The 22,028-nt window shown below is 37.6% G+C and overlaps 1 protein-coding gene across 20 annotated transcripts in view; it reads left to right on the top strand.

Annotated features, from left to right (window-relative positions):
• The window catches only part of PCM1 (pericentriolar material 1), a 69,634-nt gene that overhangs the window by 20,222 nt on the left and 27,384 nt on the right, over nt 1-22,028 (top strand). For 16 of the 20 annotated variants that reach the window (XM_070757603.1, XM_070757598.1, XM_070757609.1 and 13 more), the window contains 12 exons: nt 4,110-4,258; nt 4,701-4,830; nt 5,199-5,312; nt 5,880-6,070; nt 7,250-7,471; nt 9,465-9,687; nt 10,272-10,417; nt 13,232-13,422; nt 14,529-14,697; nt 16,851-17,209; nt 18,542-18,709; nt 21,800-21,856. In XM_070757603.1, the coding sequence (XP_070613704.1) occupies nt 4,110-4,258; nt 4,701-4,830; nt 5,199-5,312; nt 5,880-6,070; nt 7,250-7,471; nt 9,465-9,687; nt 10,272-10,417; nt 13,232-13,422; nt 14,529-14,697; nt 16,851-17,209; nt 18,542-18,709; nt 21,800-21,856 (2,119 nt within the window). The remainder of the gene's footprint in view (nt 1-4,109; nt 4,259-4,700; nt 4,831-5,198; nt 5,313-5,879; nt 6,071-7,249; nt 7,472-9,464; nt 9,688-10,271; nt 10,418-13,231; nt 13,423-14,528; nt 14,698-16,850; nt 17,210-18,541; nt 18,710-21,799; nt 21,857-22,028) is intronic. The other 4 variants (XM_070757606.1, XM_070757618.1, XM_070757604.1 and 1 more) reach the window with 3 other exon arrangements.

Raw genomic sequence — 22,028 nt, 5'->3', positions numbered from 1 at the left:
TAATCGCATATTTTTTAAGTGTTATGTGGTCTGGTTTGTTCAGTAATGCCTTCAGTTTTAGAATTGTTTAAATGGTGAAATACTGAAAAGGGATCTTTATGTTGAAAGCCTGTTAAAAATTAAATTGTTGTTACATTTTCACTATCATATAGCATTCTAATGTAATATATTAATTCATTAGTGACAGAAATAACATGACATTAATTGATCTACTAAATTGAATTCAATTTGTTTGTATTTGTTGTATGGTCATTGGGTCTACTGGCATTTAAATTGACAACTCAATATCCAAATGTATTATTGAGTACAGTGGTACCTCAAGATACGAACCCCTCGTCTTACGAACAACTCGTGATACGAACCCGGGGTTGAGAAAAAAATTGCATCTTCTTACGAACTTTTTTCATGTTACGAACGCCAAACCCGAACTTCCGGGTTCGGCATTCGGAGGCTCCTGGGAAGCCGCCCGGCTGTTTTTAAAGGTGACAGCCGGGCTGGGGGGCTTCCCAGCACCCCCCCAACCCCGAACCCGGAAGTTCGGCAAAAGTTCAGGGTTCAGGAGGTTGCTGGGAAGCCCCCCAGCCCGGCTGTCACCTTTTAAAACAGCCGGGAGGCTTCCCAGCGGTTCCGGGAGAAGCGCTGGGGAGGAGCAGAAGGGCTGACTTGTCTCAATCCCCAGAGCTTCTCCTAGGAACACAGGGATGGCGAAGGGGCAGTGGGGGAGAGAACAGGAGAGAACGGGAGGCTCAGGACTCGGTCGTTCGCAGCGCTGGCTGGCAACTTTTCTTTTTAGCGCTGGAGAGGCAAGCTGGCCGTATCTATTCACCCACCCACCCATCCATTCATTGATCCAGAGGCTTGCCTTAGAACGGAATAGAAACAGCTTTGTCTTTGGCAGCCGGGCTGCCTCTCGTTTGCAATGATAGACGAAGCTGCCTAAGTGAAAGTCCCGTCCGTCCCCCCCCCAATTTTCGTTACGTATCCCGGACTGGCAACTGTTTCAGTTTTCTTCTCAGGCAAACCTGGCTGGATGGATAAATGGATGGATAAATGGATGGGTGGGTGGGTGGGTTGATGAATGGATGGATGGATAGATAGAGAGATAGAGAGATAGAGAGATCGTGGATAGATGGATGGGTAGATGGATAGATTGAGAGATTGAGAGACTGAGAGAGAGATAGAGAGATAATGGATGGATAGATAGATAGATAGAGAGAGAGAGAGAAAGAAAGAAAGAAAGAAAGAAAGAAAGAAAGGAAACCCCCACCCGGGGAAACACGAGGCTGCGAAGCTGCGTGAGGCACATATGGGAGGAAGCCTCATTGATACAGAGGCTTGCCTTAGAACGGAATAGAAACAGCTTGATCTTTGCCTCTCCAATGCAATGATAGACGAAGCTGCCTAAGTGAAAGTCCCGTTCCTCCCCCCCCAATTTTCGTTACGTATCCCGGACTGGCAACTTTCAGTTTTCTTTTCAGGCAAACCTGGCTGGATGGATAAATGGATGGATAAATGAATGGGTGGGTGGGGGGGTTGATGGATGGATGGATGGATAGATAGGGAGATAGAGAGATAGAGAGATAGAGAGATCGTGGATAGATGGATGGGTAGATGGATGGATAGATAGAGAGATTGAGAGACTGAGAGAGAGATAGAGAGATAATGGATGGATAGATAGATAGAGAGAGAGAGAGAAAGAAAGAAAGAAAGAAAGAAAGAAAGAAAGAAAGCCCCCACCCGGGGAAACACGAGGCTGCGAAGCTGCGTGAGGCACATATGGGAGGAAGCCTCATTGATACAGAGGCTTGCCTTAGAACGGAATAGAAACAGCTTGATCTTTGCCTCTCCAATGCAATGATAGACGAAGCTGCCTAAGTGAAAGTCCCGTTCCTCCCCCCCCCCCCCCAATTTTCGTTACGTATCCCGGACTGGCAACTTTCAGTTTTCTTTTCAGGCAAACCTGGCTGGATGGATAAATGGATGGATAAATGAATGGGTGGGTGGGGGGGTTGATGGATGGATGGATGGATAGATAGGGAGATAGAGAGATAGAGAGATAGAGAGATAGAGAGATCGTGGATAGATGGATTGATAGATAGAGAGATTGAGAGACAGAGAGAGATAGAGAGATAATGGATGGATAGATAGAGAGAGAGAGAGAGAGAGAAAGAAAGAAAGAAAGAAAAAAAGGAAACCCCCACCCGGGGAAACACGAGGCTGCGAAGCTGCGTGAGGCACATATGGGAGGAAGCCTCATTGATACAGAGGCTTGCCTTAGAACGGAATAGAAACAGCTTGATCTTTGCTCTCCAATGCAATGATAGACGAAGCTGCCTAAGTGAAAGTCCCGTTCCTCCCCCCCCAATTTTCGTTACGTATCCCGGACTGGCAACTTTCAGTTTTCTTTTCACGCAAACCTGGCTGGATGGATAAATGGATGGATAAATGAATGGGTGGGTGGGGGGGTTGATGGATGGATGGATGGATAGATAGGGAGATAGAGAGATAGAGAGATAGAGAGATCGTGGATAGATGGATGGATAGATAGAGAGATTGAGAGACTGAGAGAGAGATAGAGAGATAATGGATGGATAGATAGATAGAGAGAGAGAGAGAGAAAGAAAGAAAGAAAGAAAAAGAAAGAAAGAAAGAAAGAAAGAAAGAAAGAAAAAAAGGAAACCCCCACCCGGGGAAACACGAGGCTGCGAAGCTGCGTGAGGCACATATGGGAGGAAGCCTCATTGATACAGAGGCTTGCCTTAGAACGGAATAGAAACAGCTTGATCTTTGCCTCTCCAATGCAATGATAGACGAAGCTGCCTAAGTGAAAGTCCCGTTCCCCCCCCCCAATTTTCGTTACGTATCCCGGACTGGCAACTGTTTCAGTTTTCTTTTCAGGCAAACCTGAAACCTTCCCTGGCATTGTTTAAAAAGTGAAATGGGTTGGGGAGGGGGCGGATCCGGGGTTCCCCTTCTTCTTCGCCCGCAGCCTGGAGAGGGAAAGGGCCGCCGCGGGGCTGAGCGGGCGGGGTCCGGAGAACAATGCCTAGCACCGCGCTCCGATGCCCGAGCTCCTTTCGCCTGCGGCTCCCAGCCCACCGCCTCGCTGGTTGGCTTCTCCTCCTTATCAGCCTTGCCTCGGCCTTTGTGCGCGGCTCCTCCGCCGGAGCTCTGCCGCGCGCGCCCCTTCGCAGCCCCCTCGCTCCTTGCCCCCTGGACTTGGGGAGGGGGCGGATCCGGGGTTCCCGCTCTCCCCAACCTTCATCGGTGTGTGGGGAAAACCGCAACCCGCTTCTCGTGGGCGGGGGGGATGACTGGACCAGCATCCCCACGGAGAAGGGTCTCCTCCCTGGCGCCCCTTCCCACTTTTCCTCCCGAGTCCCGCTGGGGTCCATTTCCAAAGCGAAGGGCGTGGGAGGCAGGAGACAATCGGGCGACCAGAGCAGCAGCACCGCCGCCGTCACCGCCATGCCCGGCTGTTTTAAAAGGTGACAGCCGGGCTGCGGGGCTTCCCAGCAGCCTCCCGAACCCCAAAATTTTGCCAAACTTCCGGGTTGGGAGGCTGCTGGGAAGCCCCCCCCCCCCCCCCCGGCTGTTTTAAAAGGTGACAGCCGGGCGGCAGCGGTTTTTTTGCGGGGTTTTTTTTGTTGTTGCACGGATTAATTGACTTTACATTGTTTCCTATGGGAAACAATGTTTCGTCTTACGAACCTTTCATCTTACGAACCTCCCCCCGGCACCAATTAAGTTCGTATCTTGAGGTACCACTGTATATGCATTTCTGGAGAATAGCAATAGTTGCAATTAAAATTAGTGCTAAATTACATTAGAGGTTGGAATTCATCATTTTCTATGGAACCTAAGTAATTGAAATTCATGGTTTTCATTAAATAATTAGAGTTTCTCCCCTAAATATTTCTTACATGTCCTTTCTACGTTAGTGCATTGTACACTAGTAAACAAAGGAAGAGACAAGACATACACTTTGAATTCAGATATTGTTGAAAACTGAGAACTAATTCAAATGGCATGAAATGTTGAAAACAGGAACTTTGGAACAGGAACAGGTGGAACTTTAAGATTGCTGAAGATATTGCTATTGCTTTTAGGATGATGAGATGGAGCCAGAGGCAGCAGGACAGAGTAATGTGGAACATTTTTTTCTGGCTGAGGAAGATAAAGGACAGCAACAACCAAATAACATTCAAAACAGTGCAAACAAATCACAGAAAAGTGTTGGACTGAATGAAAAAGCAAGGTATGGTCTTTTTTATTAAGGAATGTTATAAAATTAAGTTGCAGTGCAATATACATTTGAAGGACTAGTATTGAAATTCACATAAAGATCAAAGACTAATACTGGAAAAGTATGAGTCTTTGATCTTCATTCGGAAAAGTATAAAAATCTTCATCTTTAATTTCATATTGGAAAGTGTACAAGGTTTAGGAGGACTTGGCCAATCTCTTCATGGTCTTCTAGGAAGGTGCAATCCAACTTAGAGGTTCACCAATTCTCAATGTTAAAATGAATATATTAGGCTTTCACATTGGACATCCAACTATATAGATCTGTTCCTATGAATTAATTTGAAATAAGAGAAAGGCTAGAAATGGTTTTAAGTTAGAAAGCTACTAGTTTATTATATGTTTTTGTAATTTTTTCACCCAGAAAATAATAATACAAAATTTGTTATTTTTAGAGAGAAATTTTATGAAGCTAAACTTCAACAACAAAAGAGAGAACTTAAACATCTTCAAGAAGAAAGAAAGAAACTTATAAATATTCAAGAAAAAATTCAGGTCCTGCAGAAGGCTTGCCCAGATCTTCAAGTATGTACAATTCCTCTAGATTCTAACATAAAGAAGGGAAGAACAGAATCTCTTAGGCAATATTATTTGTGAATAGCTAGCAAGAAAATTAATTTGGGTATTTTTTTAAAAGGGGAGGAAGGTATTTTGATCCTGATTGCAAAAAACTGTTTAGACATACAGCTTTGAATAAATTGAAATAAAATATATTAGATGCTTAAAAGAAATATCCTTAAAGAGTTAGGTGTAATATCCAGACAGTAATCAAGTACTCTTCACTGGAATCTAGCTAATAAAAAGATAAATTAAAAAAATACAGTATATCATTCTTTTGGTTTTAAGTTTTTTAGTGTATTTAGATTGCAATTTTAATATTTATTTCTTTTTAGTTGACATCTAGCTTGGATAATTGTGCAGGGAATACTTCCACCACAGCTGCTAATGAAAGCAGCAGAATGAGCAAGTCTCCGGTTCAACCAGAAGAATTGGTGGTAGATAGTGAGGTAATTGTGTTTAATAATGCTAGTATATTTTTCTCTTGTATAAACTAATATAGCAGCTTTGTAACTGAAAAGGGAACTTGTTTCCCCCTCTTAGAGGACTTTTAAAAAACAAAACTGCAAAATGGAATATACAAACTGTCTTAAAGACTCTGATAATATTTGATAATAAACATGAAAGCTGTAAGTAACTAAAGGAGAAATGACAAATATTTTTTTTAACTTGTTTCCTCTTTGATCACATCATTGATTGACTGAATATTTACTCCATCTTTTTATCAATGCAAGCTTACATTATGGCTTGGAAAAAACAATGTTTCGTTCTTGTGTTCTTTTTCAATTGATTGAAAAATGATTTCTTTTTCGCTCTTGTGTTCTATTTCTTCCTTAATGTCATTATTGTTTTAGTTGTCTGATATAGAACCATTCTCTATAATACTTTAACCAAAAGCATTCCAAAACACATATGAGTTTAGTGTATCTAACAAAAAAAATCCTTGTATATATTTTTGTATTAACTTATTTGACTTAAACTTGATGAGTGTTCTATAAATATTAATTTTTAAACAGACCTGGTCTCAAGTGCGTAAACATGAGATTTTAAGAGAAGAATTGCGGCAAAGAAGAAAACAACTAGAAGCCTTAATGGCTGAGCATCAGAGAAGACAAAATTTAGCAGATGTTTCACCTGCTGCGCCTGGATCTGTTAAAAGTAATGGATCAGAGACTCAGTGTACTCCTCAGCAAAGCAGAACAGAAAAGTGAGATTAAATTCTACTCATCTAGTGTGAAAAAACTGCTGTTAAGAGTATTTTTACCCAAAAGGGTTATGATCCATTTAAATACCATGTTTCTCCCAAAATAAGACCCTGTCTTATATTTTTTGAACCCTGAAATTAGTGCTTGGCCATATTGCCCTGCACTCAAAAGACCAATTTGTCTAATTATTAGGATGTCTTATTTTGGGGGAAACAGAGTAGCTATAGTTAGAGCATGAGAAGGGGATCCTTTTCTCTGCAATTTATCCTAAACATTGACAAGATATTGTTGCTTCCTCTTTGTGCTTTGTTTCATGACTTCTGTAGTTAAAATGTTTACCAAGTAGGTAGCTACAATAGCAGTTATATAAAAATGTTTATTTATATTTAATTATTACATTTTTATGCTGCCCATATTCCCTATAAGACAATTGTATCTTTTTCTTTTCATGAAAGTTTCTAGAACTCAAATGTCCCCATTCTCTCAATCATGTTTTAATTGTTATTATGATTGGCCAGAATGCTGGTCAGGTAGTCAGGTTTATAGCTCAGTATAAACATGAGCAGTAACTATTATGTTATAATTCACTTTTTTTAAAAATAACTTATTCTTTTATAGATACTATTAGCCTTTAAAGCAGGGGTAGGGAACGTTGGCTCTTCTGTGATTTGTGGACTTCAACTCCCAGAATTCCTGAGCTAGCATGATTGGCTCAGGAATTCTGGGAGTTGAAGTCCACAAGTCATAGAAGAGCCAACGTTCCCTACCCCTGCTTTAAAGTAAGCTAGGTCATGAAATACATTCCACAACAATACATTTTCCCTCCTTTCATACTCAGCTCAGTTAAGGCAGAGCTTAATTGAGTTTATTTCTAATGGGATTCTCCTGTCATAGATTTAGATCATGCTTTTCTAAATGCTGATGCACAATTTTTCCAAAATCAATTTTGTAGTTCTTTGTACTAACAAAATTAAGCCACCAAAAGGGATTATATTAATAAAATGCATATTTATACTTTAGATATCATTTGGGATTCACAGAATGCTTAAAAAATAAAAAATGAAGTTAAAACAGTGTATGCCCTGAATATGATGTTCATTTGGTAAATGTTTTATATTGATTTTGATATGATGTCATGTTTCAGCTCTGTATGACTTACTTTTACTTTTATTATACTTTAGCATAACTTTTAAAATTGCTAATACTAGGACAATGGCAACATGGGGAGGATCAACACAGTGTGCACTTGATGAAGATGAAGGTGATGAAGAAGTATACCTTTCTGATGGATTGGCTCAAGCAGAAGAGGAAGAGGAAGAACAAGAATGTAGTTCCAATGAAATGCACATGTGTCCCAATAATGTAGATCAGATCTCGTATTGTGCAAAAGAAGATAAAGAGAGGTCAGTTGAATATTTGTTCTTCAGCCCAATCCACTTCACAGGTAGTTATGCCAAAAAAGGCATGAGCATTAAGTATGTATGCTGCCTGGGGGTCTTGGACAACTTGCCATGGCCAATTTGCTGTGGGTCAACTCACTGCATTACAAGATTTACACTATATTGAAGAAGTAATAGGATACAATCATTAAAGAAAGGATGCCAATGGAGGGACAAAATGAAATGTAAATGAAAAAAAATCAAAATATTTTAAAACTTACTTTAAATAATTGAATTGTTCTACAGTGAGTTCTCCCATGGTAAGTTGGCCATGGTGAGTTGTCCTGTAGCAAATTGGCCATGGCAGGTTGGCTGCAGCAAGTTGTCCCAATTCGGCTGCCTGGAACTGACTAAAATTAAAGGGTAGGATGTAGTAATAATAAGTAGTAGTAAGTGAGACACTACCTTGATGTGGTTATGGAACTTGCATGTATTATTCAAGATGAGAGCTATGCCAGAGTTCAACCATACTTAATAGGTCTCATTAAAGGAGCCAAATGAAGAGTGTTCTTCCAATAAAATAGTTACAGATAATTTAGAGAAACCTATACCAGATTAATGTAATGTAATAGGAATGTTCTGGAATAGGAATGTGATTGAACATAAGGAATAATGTAATGTATTATACAGTGTGTAGCATACAGTTTAGAGTAGAGTAAAATATAATGGTAACAAAGATTTTGCATGTATAATTAACAGAACCAAGAAAAAAACCTCAGTTCATCAAAATGAAAGATCAGGTTGAGAAATAAGATTAGCATTCTGTGGTTAGAAGCAATCAAGTCAGAGTAGTTCAAAGAAAAGCAGAAGAATTAGAAGACATAATAATACCTGCTCAATAAATATTTCTAGACACGAGAGATCAGAGAACCATTAGAAAAAATCAAACAGCAAATAATACATATCCAAGAAGATCAGCAGATATGAAGATTGAATTGCACACTATCAATAGCATCTCCAATTTCAGTAGAATCAACAGAATTCACAATGAAATAGGCAATCTCTGAGAAAGAAGCAATCAACATCTAGATGACCAAAGATTACCACCAAGATTAACATTAGACCAATAATCAAGAAGCAAACAATATCCCATCAAGGAACTACCAAATAAGTTAACAGTAAATAGTCCAACTAAAGACTCACCAAAGTCACTCCCATGAACATTGATAGGACAAGTTACCAGAACAGGTGTTTCAAACTCAAAGCCCGGAAGCCAGATGCAGTCAGTAGGGTGCATAGATCTGGCCTGTGGGTCTTCCCTGAAAGCACCGAAGCACTGGCCCATGGTGCCTCTGCCAGAGAAAACAGAGCTTGTGAGAGCCATGGGAAGCCCTCCTGAGCTCTGTTTTCATTGGCAGAGGGTTGCAGGAAGCCATCTCAGCTAAAAATGGAGCTCGGGAGCCCATTTTCCCTGGCAGAGCACTCTGGCAACACACCCCAGTCTCCTGAGGTCAAACACAACCATGATGCGGCCCTCAATGAAACCAAGTTTGACACCCCTGTACTAGAATATAAACTGAAAGCAAATCCTACTAGCACTGGTGGTCACCTAATTTGGCAATGAAACATCTGCAGGAAAACAACTAAGCGCATCAAGGAGCTCTCAGTATTTCCTTTATCAATTTATCATTCAGCTATTCAGTTTTTGAGCTACTAAAACTCAGTAACTTCTAAGAATAAATTAAATGTAGTTTGGGATATTTCAGTTCAGTTTGCATGAAAAACAAGATATTTACCAAAATATATCCAGATATAAGCAATTTTTTCCCTAAGAAAGAAAGGGAGGACTGGTTATACACGTGTGGTAAAGATACCATATTTGTAAAATAGTATGAAAGAGGAAATAGGTTTTTCTCCAAATGGATTTTTAAATCACTTGCATTTATATTTGATGAAGTGATTGTACTAGGATATGATTTTCTAGAATAATAATGCCTTTTTATAACATTACTCTTAGCTGGAAGAATCCTCGTCCTCTTTCAGCAGATGGAAACTACCGTCCCCTAGATAAAGCAAGGCAGCAACAGAACATTAGCATGCGACGGCAAGAAAATCACCGCTGGATGTCTGAACTTTCTTATGTGGAGGAGAAAGAACAATGGCAAGACCAAATTAACCAATTGAAGAAGCATCTTGAATTCAGTGTCAGTGTTTGTCAGACTTTAATGCAGGACCAACAGGTACATTGTAAAAATACTTTTAAAAGAGCTTCAGTATGGGTGAATTTTTTTCAGATTGTGAATTTGCCTATTTTGGTTGAGAATCCGAAAACGTTTCAGTGCAGATCTAATCTATTCCTGCTAATCTATATGGAGTTTTTTTTAATCCAGTTGTATTTCTTCTTGCTTTCCTCCACAAGATCTTAAACTAGAAATATGTAAATGAGTATTGTAGCAAATAGCACTTATCTCCCTTTGGAGAGCTGTAATGTGGTATTTTATCTATTTAAAAACCCTTCTGAAAAGATTTTGGGGATGGTTAAGATTTCAATATTTTATGAACTGTTTGGATTTTTTAAAGTCAGTTTTAACCAGGAACTAGAATCGATTAAGATTTAATAAACTGAAAATAAATTCAAACATTGGGAAGCTTCAAGCAGTAGGATAAGCTGAGGGATTTTCTGTCAGATTTCATGTAGTCTTGGAGAACTTTTGGATTAAAATGCTGGTCCTGGAAAAATAATTATGATAGTGGCCTATACATATCTGACCTACTGCATTCTTTTTAAGTCTTTAAAAATTCTTAATATTATTTTTCTTTGCAGATGCTGTCTTGCTTACTGCAGACCTTGCTTACTGGCCCATATAGTGTGATGCCTGGTAATGTTGCTTCGCCACAAGTACACCTTATAATGCATCAGTTAAATCAGTGCTATGCACAGCTGACTTGGCAACAAAATAATGTTCAAAGGTATCCATTTTAACTTTACACCCTTTTCATAAATAGCAGGTAGCACAACAATTATGTGCATTTAATTATTTTGGAGGAACCTAAGAGAATTGTTGTCATATTAAATTTCTGTATGTGAAAGCTACAGAAAAAGAAAGTACACTATTTTGGGAATAGTGCAAAAATATACTTTACTGAGGTGCATTCTAGCAATAGTAATAACATTTTGAAATGTGTTAGAATAGAAAACTCAATTGGGCCAAGTTGGATACTTAGGAAGTATCCACCTTTCTGAATTCAGAACAACCTAGATTTTGAGAAACTCAGTTTCTTCCTGTATCCAAGGTCCAGATAAATGTCCAGATCCAATATGCCAATCTGTATCTTGGAAATTTTTAACAGGTTAAGTTCCTACTAGAAACTAAAAGGAAATAAATTCAAATTGGTTTGATTCTATTTATGTTACCAGTAAGTTACTGAAGACAACAAAACACCAGACGTAGGGATGCCCTGCCATAAAAGACCATGTTAAAATGTTTAAAATTATGTATGATTAAAAAAGACTGATAATCTCTAAAAAAGTTTCTTGAACTACTAAAATATAGTCAGATCTGGAGTTTTTAGCAAAAGGGAGAAATTCAGTTTTCTTCTGGAATATTGTATCAGTTTATTGAGGGACTGTAAAGTTCAATTCTATCTTCCTGTTACACCTTCCGTTTAGGAGAGATTTTATGTTTACTAATTCTAACCAGGGCCTTCCAGCTAAGCAAATTACTGTACTATAACCTTCCTCGCTGACTTCCAGTGTCCGTATCAGAAATCAAATTCATTATTCAATCTCTGAAAACTAATAAGGTACCTGGAGAAGATTTTCTATTCCAGAAATCTTCAAGACACATATTAATTGGTGGGCCCGTTTTTAGAAGGGCTGTTCTTCCATATAAAGTTATCCTGGTCAGTGGGAATTATAGTTCCATTCCCATATATAAAAAGAGACACAAATGTGACCCCAAAATTATAGACTGATAAGCCTTATTGAAATTGTGGCTAAAATGCATGCAAAATATCTTTTGAGCAAAATGGAAGATTGGGTAATGGAAATATATTTCTTAATGGAGGAACAAGCTGGATTCAGATCAGAGTGCCCACCTTCCTTCAGCAGCGACTGTCTTCCTCCTCTTCTTCCTTTTCCTCCTCCCACCCAAATTCAGAGCTGTTATTTCTTCCCTAATGGGTTTGCACGCATTATTTGCTTTTACATTGATTCCTATGGGAAAAATTGTTTCTACTTAAGAACGTTTCTAGTTAAGAACCTGGTCGTGGAATGAATTAAGTTCTTAAGTAAAGGTACCACTGTAATGGAACTTAACAAAAAATGTGAAATACAATACAACTGGCAAATAAATGGAGATGCTTGTGAACAAGTGAAATTTTACTGTTTGGGAATAGTAAATAGGTAATAGCTATCATAGGTTTCTGGGTAAATCATTTAAAAAGGAGCTTGGTAAGGGTATGAAAAGATTATAAATGATTTAATTATAATTCTAATTGCCCTGGTAGGTTGATCCGTATTCAGGGCAAACAGTATCCTGAATGTGATACCTTACAAAAGCTACCTCACTTGAAGAAGTCAACAATGTAGGCTTAGATATTTAACATTCCTACTTGAAAGACAGCCTATGGAATCTGAGTTGTAATTGTCTTATTTCCTTTTGAGCTTTAATGTATATATTATCAGAACTGTTAGGCTTATAGTTAAGGAGGTTGAGATAAGAAGCCTTTATATTAAACAGATGGGGTATCCTGTAAAGAAGATATATTTATCTAAATGCTGATTTCTTATATTTACTACATATGCATTTTATTACTGAATTTTTTATCTACAATTAGATCTTGTTTTTGATTTTTGATAAGGTTGATAAGGTGGTGATCAATAAACTACTATTACAGTACTGAAGTACATTCTAAAAGATTAAGCATTTCTGGGTCTATAGCAAAAATGAAGTAATTAAAATACCCTTATTTAATTTTTAAAAGATACACATATAGAGGTTAAATCACATGTTAAATATGTAGAACATCTTGGTTTTATTCTTTCTTATAGCTGTTTATGGCAAATTGGTATTTGTTACATGTTTTTCTTTTGCATATTAGTCTTTGCCAGCAGATATGCACAATTCTGGCCATGTATATATATAAAAAAGCGAAAAGCACTTATGCAGAATCACAAAATCTGCAGAACCATAAAGCCTTGAAATTTGGCACATATGGTCCTCTTGACATGTAGGTGCTCGCTAAGAAAGGATTTTTCGAAATGGCCATCAGATCATTAGTATTTCTTACATTATTATTAACATGCCCTGATGCTAGATATTCTACTCTCCCAGCCAATCTGCAAATAACTGTTCCAACTGCCATTTGGGCATGGTAGTGCATGGCTTATTCAGTCTGTTGGCTGGGAGTTTGGAGAGGAGCCTGAGGGAAAGAAGGAGATAAGATAGGAGAGGGGAATAGGAGAGGAACAATGAGGCCAGCCTCTGGGAGGGAAGAGGGATAGGAGAGTAGAGGCTTCTGTGGGACAAGCCTGAGGGAGAGAGGAGAGGAGAGACTTGTGTGAGGCAAGGCTGAGGAGAGGAAAGGCCGATCGCAACTACTCATTAATTTTCAAGCTGTGTTGATTTATCAAGCCTGATCACATAGTTTTGTAGCAGAGCACAGGTATTCAGTTAGTGTTCAATTATTAAATGTAATTTAATTACTTCCCTTAAAACTAATATTTTGCTCTAACCTTATATTACTCTCTGTTCATAAATAATTACTTATAATTAATTACAGGTTGAAGCAAATGTTAAACAATCTCATGCGTCAGCAAGAGAAGCAACAGGCCAGAACACCTAAAGAGGAGAAAGACAACAGGGCACCACCATATCCATCACCAACTATGTTCTGTCCCTTTAGTTTCCCTTCCCAAGCAATGAACTTATTCAATATGCCTGGATTCGCAAATTTCTCTTCTTTCCCACCAGGTAGGCATTTTCAGAATTTAGGAGAAGCAATGATACTGATTTTCTTGTTGCAAACCATCTGCCAGAAAGCACTGCCTAGTATCATATTGGTCGTTCTTCAAAGCAGATTGTTCATGTTTTCTTAAGTATCTTCTAACTAGTTAAATGTGTTAATGTTATGTAGAACATGCTTGAATATGACATTGTGATTTTAATTTATTGCTTCCATCTAAATATTTTCCTTCAATACTATTAAGATTAAAAAATAATGTACTGTTATTCAAAAGCATTTATATTTACAAAGATTAAGAACAAGAGAGTACTGGTACATGTTTGCATGCCTTACAGTAATCGAGAATGAAGAAAAATCGTTAAAAACTTAAAGGAATTTAAATGACATTTGTTTTATAATGTTTATTTGAACCATTTAATTTTCTAAACAAAATTGAAGCTGTAAGAGGACATCCTCAATTGAGCATGAAGCTTATTTACAGCCACAAGAAATAGCAGTGAATGTGCAGATTGCTTTTGCTATAAAATCTATTTCAACCTATTTAGCTGTCATCAGCTAGCCATACCCTTCTGGGTTTTGAATTTGGGCTGCTTGCCTGTCAGTATATTTATTCTCAATTTATTTCAAGTTTATTTTTTTCCTTGTAAATATATAAATTATAGTACAAATCTCGTATACTGGGATTCAAATCAGGAGATTGACATAGCTTGGTTATAAATGGAATAATTTCATCTGAACTACACTGCTCAAAAAATAATAATAAAGGGAACACTTAAACAACACAATATAAACTCCAAGTAAATCATACTTCTGTGAAATCAAACTGTCCACTTAGGAAGCAACACTGATTGACAATAAATTTCACATGCTGTTGTGCACATTCAACTTTGTACAGAACAAAGTATTCAATGAGAATATTTCATTCATTCAGATCTAGGATGTGTTATTTGAGTGTTCCCTTTATTTTTTTGAGCAGTATATTTTGAGTATCCTGAAGAAAAATAGTAATATAATTTGAAAACACAATAAATATGTTAGCATTTATTTATTTTTCTTGTATTCTGGTGATAAAATTATATATATAATCTATTTCTGATCTCATTTATTTTTATAGGCTTCAATCTTGGCCAGATGTTCCCACCTGGGGACTTTTCACATAATTGTCATGCTCAAAACAGTGAATATCAGCCAACCTTAAACCATAACAGTACTGGAAAAGCTGACTATATGGCATTTCCAAAGCCATTTGAAAGTAATTCTACCTCTGCAGCAGAGAACCAAAGGTATCTGAAACGTAATATGAGGTATCTGCTTCTAGTGCTTGGCGAGTGGCATTGCATTATTCAGACTTGATATTCTGCTCATGAAAAGAAAGTTTTGTTTGTATTTTGGTATTCTTTTCTCTTAAACACAGTAAGATTCATAATGAAAGAGGTACAGTGATCCCCCGATCATTGCGAGGGTTCCGTTCCAGGACCCCCCGCAATGATCGGTTTTTCGCGAAGTAGCGCTGCGGAAGTAAAAACACCATCTGCGCATGCGTAGCGAGGAGCTGAAGATTGGGGTTCCTGGGAAGGGGACTCAGCTGGGAAGCGGCGCTGGGGTTTCCCCACCGCCCACGCAAACTCCTCGCTGCTGCTCGCCCGCCCACGCCGCTCGCTCGCGCCACTTCCCAGCTGAGTTCTGAAGCCAATTCGCTTCAGGACTCAGCTGGGAAGCGGCGAGAATGAACGGCGTGGGCGGGCGAAGGGCGGGCGAGCGGCAGCGAGGAGTTTGCGTGGGCGGTGGGGAAACTCCTTTCTGATGCCCGCCGCTCGCCCTCCCGCCAGCAAGAGGGGGAAGACCCAAGGAAGCCGCCCAGCAGCTGATCTGCCCGGCGCCATCTACGCATGCGTGCCCATAGAAAAAAGGGCGCGCATGCGCAGATGGTGTTTTTACTTCTGGGTTGAAAAATCGCCATATAGCCGTTTCGCAATGATCGGGATCGCAATACCCGGGGGATCACTGTACTTATAAATGATACATTTAAGTTGCAGTATAGATTGAAATGAGGAATTTCCTTTACTCAAAGGTACTGAGTATCTGTCTGACTCCATTTGGGTTCAGCATCAGTTGATCTACTAATAGGATGAACCATATATGTTTTTTAAAAAAGAAGGAAGGACAGAATAATGCTCCGTATCCAAAAAAACATCCTTGATAAAAAGTACTGAGCATTGAATAGCTTAGTTTCCATTATGATAGAAGTTGATAATAAAGTTGGAATTATTATTTTTTACCCACTTTTATTACTTTTACAAACAACTTAAGGGGTTGAACATATCCAACACCCCTTCCTCCAATTTTCCCCAAAACAAAAGCCCTGTGAGGTAAGTTGTGCTGAGAGAGAGTTACTGTGGCTGAAAGCCACCCAGCTTGTTAATGCATAAAGACAAAAGTTAGAGCATTGTTGGAATTAAAACTCTTTTTGAAAAGATAAATTATAGAATAATTTTAGTTTTGGTTTCTCTTGCTAGAAGTACCATATTACTCTAAATATCAATTTAATTGTCAGAACTTTTTGAAAACATCAGTGATTCAAATAGAACGATGTGGGGGGCAGGAACCTGTAATCTTTTACCATACTTTAGCATTATTTGAAGACACGTTCAATGTCTTTCTTGGAACCTAGTACAGTGGCACCTCTACTTAAAAACTTAATTCGTTCTGTGACCAGGTTCTTAAGTAGAAAAGTTGTTAAGTAGAAGCAATTTTTCCCATAGGAATCAATGTAAAAGCAAATAATGCGTGCAAACCCATTAGGAAAGAAATAAAAGCTTGGAATTTGGATGGGAGGAGGAAGAAGAGGAGGAGAAGGATAGTCGCTGCTGAAGGTGAAGGGAGGGGAATCAAAAAAATCCAAAACTTTAAGATTTTTTTTTTTTAAAGAGGGACACTGAAGCGGCGCCCAGAGAAAGGAAAACACTCTGTTTGCTCTGGGCTTCCAAAGCCTCCTTAAGCGCCACCAAAAGGCTCCTCTGGCAGCCCAAGATGGCTGGGATTAAAAGGAGAATGGCAGGAAACTGGCCGGGCTTTTGTGCCACTCTCAAATTTCCTGGGGAATTTTTCCCGGCTTGGATTCTTAAGTAGAAAATGGTTCCTAAGTAGAGGCAAAAAAATCTTGAACACTCAGTTCTTATCTAGAAAAGTTCTTAAGTAGAGGCGTTCTTAAGTAGAGGTACCACTGTATTTGTATATGCTGAAGGCTTTTAATACAGATTATATTGAATATGAACCATTGTAAAGAAGGCTGCTAAACTGATGTGCTAGAAATTTGTGCAAAGTAGCAATGGAGCTGTGCTAAATTATATTTTTGCTTTTCTATTAATTTTTCTTGCAAAATGTTTGGCTCTACTACTGTGACTGAAATATATTCTGAATGTTTGTCTTTGTTAAGAAGTCAGAGACAGCCTGAAGAAGAGATGGAAAATAGATCATCTTGGTTAAATGAGTATCAGGAAGCAGGAAAAGAGAAACAGCCATTTCTCAGGACTGGATTTGCAGTCCCAGTGCAAAATGCAGCATGTAGCAATCACAAAAATCAACCTGACATGAGCAGACGAAGGGAATTTGATGAAGAATCTCTGGAAAGCTTTAGTAGCATGCCTGATCCGGTGGATCCAACTACTGTGACAAAAACATTTAAACCTAGGAAAGCATCTGCACAGGCCAGTCTGGCTTCAAAAGACAAAACACCAAAGTCCAAGAATAAGAGGAGGAGTAGTTCCCAGTTTAAAAAACGACCTAGAGCTAACGGTATGACAACTGTATATATAAACTTGGGCTTGTTTTGTGCTTGGCTTGCTCTCTATATTTGCATTTATTTTCCTTGAGATGGGAAAACCTCAAAAAAATTGACTCCACAAAACTATTAAAATAGGCTGCCTCAGTATAAAACTTATTAATTATTTCCCCTGTATGCAGGCAATGTGGCAATTCCCAGTGTAACTGAACCAGTACTTTCATATTATTCTTAGATTGGAGCTCTTCTTGTAATCTCATTTGCTTGCCCCAATGGCACATGGAGCAAATTGCCTTGCCATCTTAACTGTATTAAATAATATAATATATATTTATATATTACATCCATTTGCAAAATATTATGCTTGCCCAAAATAAAGTTTTCTTTTGTTTTGGAAATGTAAGCGAAGAGAGATAATTGGCTATTTGCCAAAACTATATCTCTGTGACAAGGTATTTGCTTCTTTGTGAAACTTGATGTCATTAAGTTTAAATACCGTATGTTTCACATGGTCATTCCCCAAGGTTTATAGAGATTTTGTAATTTTAATTTTTCATAAAAGGTTTATAGAGATTTTGGTGAATACCCATAAGTTATTACTTTTTGCTTTATGACATTGTTCTAGTTTAAGAGGTAGATATTGATTGTTATTGGAAGTAATCACAAAGAACTACTATTAGGCCAATAGTTTAACATCATTTTCCTACAATAATATTGAGATTTTTATGGCCAGCTATTTTGAGGCGTGACTGCCAAAGGTTCATGGGATTTATGGAATTAGTGAACAGTTAAATCCAGAGTGGTCTATGATGATAAAAACTAAGATTATACTTTTCAACATTGAAGACTAATCTCTTTTTTCTGCCTAATGCTAATAAATAATATTTTTGCTATATTATTCAAAATAATATTCATATAAAATGATATTTATTAATATGCTTAGTGACATTAAAACATAGTATGAAGATTATGGGACAAGCCCTTATGAATGAATGCTTTCTCACCCACGGTACATTTCCATTGTAAAAAAAGTGTAGCTAATCCTTATAGATTTCTTTTTAGTGCCTAACTTTTAGAAATAATATTGTCTTGTAACATATTGATTTAGTTATTTTATATGGTTTCTGGTATTTGCCTCAAATCAACATTTATTAATTTAAACCAAACCAAACCATTCTTTAAAAAAATTGGTTGATTCAATTTATGTAGTAGACTCTATTAATAGATTGCTTAACAGATTGTTCGATTGCTTAAAAGATTGCTTAATAGATTGCAATAGTAATTGATATTTTAAAATGTTACAGCTTTGGAGAATTAGAATAAGTTCTAAAACTATTTCTTTAAAGGTTTTGAAAGTGCCAGTGTTTCTAGTACATGTGAGCCTTACAAGAGCAACAGTGGTCGACCTTCAACTCGGAAAGAAGAACTTGTTCAAGCAAAAGTGTTCAGTAAAAAGAATCGGGAACAATTGGAGAAAATAATTAAATATAGTAGGTCATCAGAAATGTCTTCAGGTACCTATTTCAAAATATTTAAATGATATATTTCTGAAATAAATAGATCCATATGTTATTCATGCCTGCATAAAAGAAATTGGTTTTTAAACGTTTTGTTACGTAACACAAATGTTATGTTAGCAGAATATTCACAGAACATAGTACAGGGTACCATATATACAAGATAAAAAGTGTTGTTATGAAAATATGAATGGAAATCTTTATTTCAGTCCTAAATTCATTTCCATTCCACTGAAGATCCCTTTAAATATAATAACAAATGTATTCAAGTAAGCATATTTAAAATTAAAACTTTCAGCTTAAATAATTTGCAAATGGGTTATACAGTATTGTTATTATGTTAACAATTATGTTTAATTGCTATATTTACCAATTTGTTTTAATAAATGTTTAAAACAAGTAAATGATTAGCAACAAGTTTCCAAAATTAAATTGTTTCTGATTAATAATAGTACCACAGTGCACTTTTTCATTCTATATGTGTGTGTATATGCACATACACACATATATACACACACAAAAAAACCCCACACAGTGAAAAAGTGCACTGTTCAAATATGTATGCATGTAAATAGACAGACACATATTTGAAAAAGTGCATTGTGCAATATGCATGCGTGTGTGTGCGTGTTTCTGTGTTACATCTGCAGTTAAGAATGTGTAATGGGACTGACAGACCTAATTTCTTATAAAAATTCTTCACTAAGAGTTGAGGGATTTTGATGAATAGACTAGCCTGTCCTGAAGGTGGTATCTCAAAATCAGACAGTAGGACTTGGATAATGCTTTTGCTCATTTTGCAGCGTTCACTCCTCTCAGTGAACATTTTGCAGCATCTTCTAATCCCTTATGAAGTATTTTTAAGGATTAGATGGGCACATAAGGTTCTTTAGTGTTTTGTTCTTAACTGGGACTCAGACCCAATAAAAGGCCACGTTTTCTCTCTCTATAGCTTCATTTTGAAGAATAAAACTCCCATTTCTTAGTTGTAATTCTAAAGATATTTAGTATACATGCATAATATATGAAGGGATATATTCAGACTTAACAATGATTTTGCCTTGGAACTTGAACAGGTCACAGAAATTGGCTTAATGCTTCATTTGATGCTTTAGGAAAATGTATTCTTCAGTTAGGGAAAAACATTCTGAAATCTGTAATAGAATGGAATGAAATTTACAGATACATTACAGAATTATGATAGAATCAAGATTTCCACTGCATTATCTCTTTCTCAGTTCCAAATAAAATAACTCAAACCTACCTTGAAAAATGGTTGTCTATAACCGTGATGGTGAACCTATGGCATGTGTGCCAGGGGTGGAGCCATGTGGGAGGGCACACAAGACTTTTCCATGTTTCAGTTCCAGCACGTGTGTGCACGCTGGACAGCTGATTTTCAGCCTTGCCTCCGGATGGAAGCAAAAAAATTGTCCAACAGACAAACCAGAAGTTTGGAAAAAGTTTCACACACCAGCAGTGATGGGTTCATACCAGTGTGGTCTGGAGTGCCACACCTGTAGGAACCCCATTGATGCAATTTTTTGCAGCTATTTTTTTTTTGCAGCGTCTCCTGAGAAGGAGCTTCTCAGTTGTACTTCGGACAAAGACATTAAGACTCGGGTGGGCCAGAAGGCTTCTTCCGACATGGAGATGCTGGAAAAAAATAGCTGAAAATTGCATCAATGGTTCCTACCAGTAGGAACCCACCACTGCCTAACAGGCTTGGGGGGGGGAGGGAAGGGGTATGGGCACATGCACATATACTAGCACTCACCCCCACAAACGCTTTTGGCACACAAACCAAAAAATAATTCACAATCCCTGATCTATAACATTTGCTTGGAAACACCAGTGAAACACACTCAGAACTCCAGAGGGCAGTGTTCCACTGCCCGCCATTCCCACCATCAGGAAATTATTCTTTACTTTAAGCTTGGATGTTTTCTTTATAAAGTTTTCACCTGTTTGTTCTTATCTTACCTTGCTGTATCATCTTTCCTGAGACAGCTCTTTAAGTGGCTATCAGTTGTCTTCTTCAAGCAATGGAATGATACCCAAGTACTCATTGTTAATTGGTTCCAAGAGGTGCGATGAGTACCAAAAATTTTCCCATAAGGAATAATATAGTGAGTCACAGGCAGTCAGCACCAATAAGTTCTGGCTTGTGTGTTGAATCCCAAACAAACAATGAGTGTCAAAATGTATTGAATACCAAATTCAAAGTAGTTGAGAAGCAGGATACCACTGTATAAGTTTTTGAATGTATTTTCCCATGAATTGCAAAGTAGACTAGTCACTAGACTACTGCTTTCCTTATTGCCTTTTCTCACCTAATCTATGAAATAATAGAAACCGTAGAATATTTTGCAGTTCTGGAAACCCTTGGATCATTTTGTAGCTTTATAGTTGGTTGTTTAATCAAATGCTTTCTTTTTTATTCCGCCACATATTTAGATTAGATTAATTTTTTATGTTATTCAGGATTTGTCTGAAACAGACAAACCTTAATTCTAGTGACAGTAAAGTGTCATTTATGAAGGCTCTCCCCCCCACCAATTATTTTTATCTGTACTGTAGTTTATAGCGTGCATAGTTCATTAAAAACTTGTAAATCCAAAGCAAAAGCAACTATATGTAATTTTATAGCTACCATGGAAGAGAAAACAAATGTGTGACCCAGGAGGCTAGAGACTGGCTCATACCAATAATACAAACTGTGGTTTAGGACCAGTTTTTCTTTTTACCAATAAGGAAGAAATGTTTATCTCTTTCTTCTTTTGGGCTCTTTGAAATTATGGGAGATAATTATGTATTTATTTTTACTTTATTTGACAACAAATTGGTTTCAACTAATTGGTTTGGGCACCATTGCAAAGTCATGTAATTTTTTTTTTTTTTTAAAAACGCGTTTTAATATTTTTTTCCCTTTCCTGGAATGAAAAAGTTACCAAGGGAAGTTTTTAAAAAATCATTTTTATTACTAAGTAGACATTCTCCCATTATTTCACTAATCCTTGCCTTTATTTCTGATACACATTTTGTGTTTATCACTGTCTGTCCTTCCCACCCGCACCTTTCCTGCAGCACATGCTAGGAGAATACTGCAGCAGTCTAACAGAAATGCATGCATACAAGCACCAGGTAATGCACCAGCTTAGCTTCTAAACTTACTTGCCTTCATTTTTAAAACTTTTCTACTTTTTATTTGCTTACTTAACAGTTAAATATGCCTTTCATTATTTCAGATGGCTTCTACATACCACTGGAAGTTTTTATCTACTTACTCACTTGAATAGATATTATTAGTAAAAGA

The sequence above is a fragment of the Erythrolamprus reginae genome, chromosome 7 (genome assembly GCF_031021105.1).
Source record: "Erythrolamprus reginae isolate rEryReg1 chromosome 7, rEryReg1.hap1, whole genome shotgun sequence".
In the NCBI taxonomy this organism is placed as follows: Eukaryota; Metazoa; Chordata; class Lepidosauria; order Squamata; family Dipsadidae; genus Erythrolamprus; species Erythrolamprus reginae.
The sequence above is the reverse complement of the archived record's forward strand: the minus strand, read 5'-3'. Positions and strand labels throughout refer to the sequence as shown.